A 3,405-nucleotide genomic window follows, 5' to 3' on the forward strand; every position below is an offset into this window, starting at 1 on the left:
GTGATTTTAGAGCAAAAATTCCACTGATGAGACCAGTGAATTAAACAGTATAAAGTTGTGGAGCCATAAAACTGAAAGAATGAGCTGAAAGATGCTAAAATGCAGAGTTTGGTACATAAAGATCAGTCATTTGATACAATGTTAATATAAAAAATACTAATTAGAGCAGCTTTAAATAATGAAAAACTGAATGAATTATACTGAATAAAATCCAAATGCAGTTTACAATTCTGTATTTCTGATGAACTTGGACAGAAGATTCCTACTTGACTTTTTTATTTTCATATTTCTCTCCCTGTGTTCAATACTTCAGTCCTAAGACAAAGTGATTAAATGGATCAGGGTAGGGAGGATGTGAATTTTCATACGCACTTGTAAATGGGCATGGCGATATGTTCCATGAAGCTTATCTGTAGTTCTGGGATGTACGCTTTCTCTCTGTCCATCATCTCACTGGGCCTGTTCCCCATGGCTTTTTCCTGCACACACACAGACAGACACAGACAGACATGAGTAATGAGCTCACTATTGTGTAAAATGACACACACTTTACACTCTTGCTAAATAATTTCACATGCCATTTAACAGCCGATGTACACTGACACATACCAGATCTCCTTGAGAGAAGAACTCTTTATAAATCAGCTCCTGTGGACACACAGAGTCACAATGGCATCAATTGAGTTAATGTGACACAATAAAACAGAAAATATAATCTGTATTATTAAAATATAAACTCTATTATAACATATTTTGGGGGCAAACCAATTGTCAGTACTGAAGTTTGGATTTTCATTTAACTTTAAAACAAGCATAAAACAATAATAGAATAAATAAATAGAATATTTCAAGCTACTACGCAATACCATACGATAACATAATGCCATATTTGATTCAAACTTGGTGTATCACACTCTGGGGTTTTAGCGTTGGGAGGGACAAATATTACTGTAATTGGACCATGCTGAATCACAACAATGATAAAAGATAGTCATTATTACATTCATTACATGTCAATATTTGGAGTTATTGGTATTTTTCATTAATCCCCGTGCATATTCTGGCCACTGAGAAAATAATGTAGCAACTGAGACCAAAACAAGCCAGACCCTAAATTAAATGGAATGTGTTTTGGGAATAAGGATTACAGTGCGTTTGCTGTAGGTGTTCAGTGTTAGGAGATTGAGGGTGCAGGATTTAGGACAAGGGTCAAGGGTTTGATGTTGAAAAGGGGGCAGACAAAGATTAAACATAATCCTAAAATGGAGTGAATATAATGGAATATAGACTGAAAGGTTGTTCCTGTAGTGCTAAGCATCTCATAATCTGTATTGTCCCGCAAATGGGTCAGTTTTATTGTATTGCCATTACGAATTGGAAATCTTTAGGAAGGCACTGTTAAAAATAGGAGCTGCTACTGCACGTCAACTAACAGAAACAGTGTATACGCTTTCTGAAACCTGTATTAAATGACAGAGCAGTGTGTGGGACAACTATAATTACCACTATTACTTCGACTACTATACTTATGCAACTAGTGCTGCACTAATTACTAAATATCAATATCAATAATTGTTCACATTACAAGGTTAATTGGACTAACACTGAGATACATTTACATGATTGAATATTTTACATTATACTCATATATGTACTAATGGCTGTTACTGTTATTCTCCAATTTAAACATATTTCCTAATGTGGTGACAAATGGAGGTATGCTTTTGTGTAATAGTTCGTCATATATTAAAAACTAAACACACTTAGCTACATTTGGGGTATATAAGTGTAGACATTTGTGTAGACTTTGAACTGACAGCAATCTTGCGTGTTGTTTTCCAACCCTTGGTTTGGTCTGACAGGTCACACGATGTCATCAACAGGCACAGCAGCATCGAGCGGTGGGTACGGCTTTTTGGATTGTATCCATCTGAAACACGCACATTACAAAAATGACTATCTAAGCTATAGTTGGTTAGGCAGTGAATTATATGAAAGCTTTGTGAAGATTTGAGGAAACCCATTGGTAAATTCACTAGCCAACAACTTTACACCACCGTATAATTTCAGATTGAAACATTTAACTTCATGAATTTATCTAAGCTCAAAATGCCCAATTAATATATATTGAGAGATACTGATGGACAGAAGTCATAACTGTATAAGTTTGTGTGTTTGCTAAGTAGAAATGATGTTGTGTGGCAACTTAACATTGTATATTTCCAGTCTGAGTTTGATCAAACTATTTCCGTCCATGATTGACAAGTTACAAACTCTGAGTGTTGCTCGACTCATTTAGAAGCTTTTAATGTCCTTGGATTGCTTTAACAGCACAAAATTGATTCCACTGAGGAGACATCCACTCAGGATAACTTATAATTGGCTGCATTCAGGCGTAACAAACCGCTGGCCAGGAGGTTACAGCCAATTATATTACATAAGAGTGCAGAAAGCAACTGTCTCCTCAAAAGGGTAAATAGTCCAATGAAAGTAAGGGACTAATAAGAATGTCAGTGATGAATACAGCAAGTTTGACCTCAGATTTCTGAAAAATAAGTCAATTAATGAAAATCTAGAGCATGTATGTGCCTTTTGTGTGGTGTCAGGAAGGGAAACATACTGCAGAGGAAATGGTTTCAGAATGTTACAGTCAGTATGTCTGTCATTGATTAATGGACATAAACTGTTTACCTTTCTAATACTGCATCCTTTAAATATCATTCATGTTACATAATTTCTCTTGAAACAGCCTGTTCTAATTCAGGTAAAAATAGAGCTATTGGTTTTATTTCACAGCTCTGGACCAAGCATATGAAGCAAGCCTTCTTTTTGCTGTTCAGGTTTTCAGTAAAAAGCAAAAGTAAAGATGTGGCTGCGCATACTGATCTACTGGGACATACCATCAGCCATCTTCTGCAGGTCCTTGAAAATGCGAAGATGGTGAGCCAGGTCTGTAGCCAGAATGATGTCTCTAATCAAATCCAGCACGCGCTGGTAGTCCTAAAAGACATAAAAAATATCTTTAGCTTGCACATACAGTGATAGCAGAATCTAGTAAATGCAAATGGATAGAGAAACAAAGAGAGACATTCGTAATGAGTGAATGTTTGATTTTATATCTTACCTTTCTGGAGAACTTCTCAAAAATGTTGCAGCCACAAGTGTTCAGAATGGCGATGGCCTGGGCAAAGTGATGTCTCTGTAATGGAAAATAAAGCACAATGGGAACATGAATGAGAACATTTGAAAATGCTGCTTCTAAAGGAATGTTGAGTCATGTTGCAAATCAGCAAGAAAAGCCAATTTACATGTCTCCCATTGCCTCATCACTGAAACAAGGAATTAAAGTTTGATTTTGGCCACTAGGTGTCGTACAAGCACAAAACAACATGAGTAACTCACACA

General features: G+C 36.2%; 1 protein-coding gene across 1 annotated transcript in view; it reads right to left on the bottom strand.

Moving 5' to 3' along the window:
• The window catches only part of LOC118341544 (cGMP-dependent 3',5'-cyclic phosphodiesterase), a gene marked incomplete at its 5' end in the record, with an annotated part of 137,077 nt that overhangs the window by 1,508 nt on the left and 132,164 nt on the right, over positions 1 to 3,405 (bottom strand). The window contains 5 exon segments of the mRNA XM_035679818.1: positions 373 to 479; positions 610 to 648; positions 1,818 to 1,930; positions 2,901 to 3,000; positions 3,125 to 3,199. Coding sequence (XP_035535711.1) covers positions 373 to 479; positions 610 to 648; positions 1,818 to 1,930; positions 2,901 to 3,000; positions 3,125 to 3,199 — 434 coding nt within the window.

Source organism: Morone saxatilis, unplaced genomic scaffold (assembly GCF_004916995.1).
Source record: "Morone saxatilis isolate NCDOM2014 unplaced genomic scaffold, NCSU_SB_2.0 Contig8, whole genome shotgun sequence".
NCBI lineage: Eukaryota > Metazoa > Chordata > Actinopteri > Moronidae > Morone > Morone saxatilis.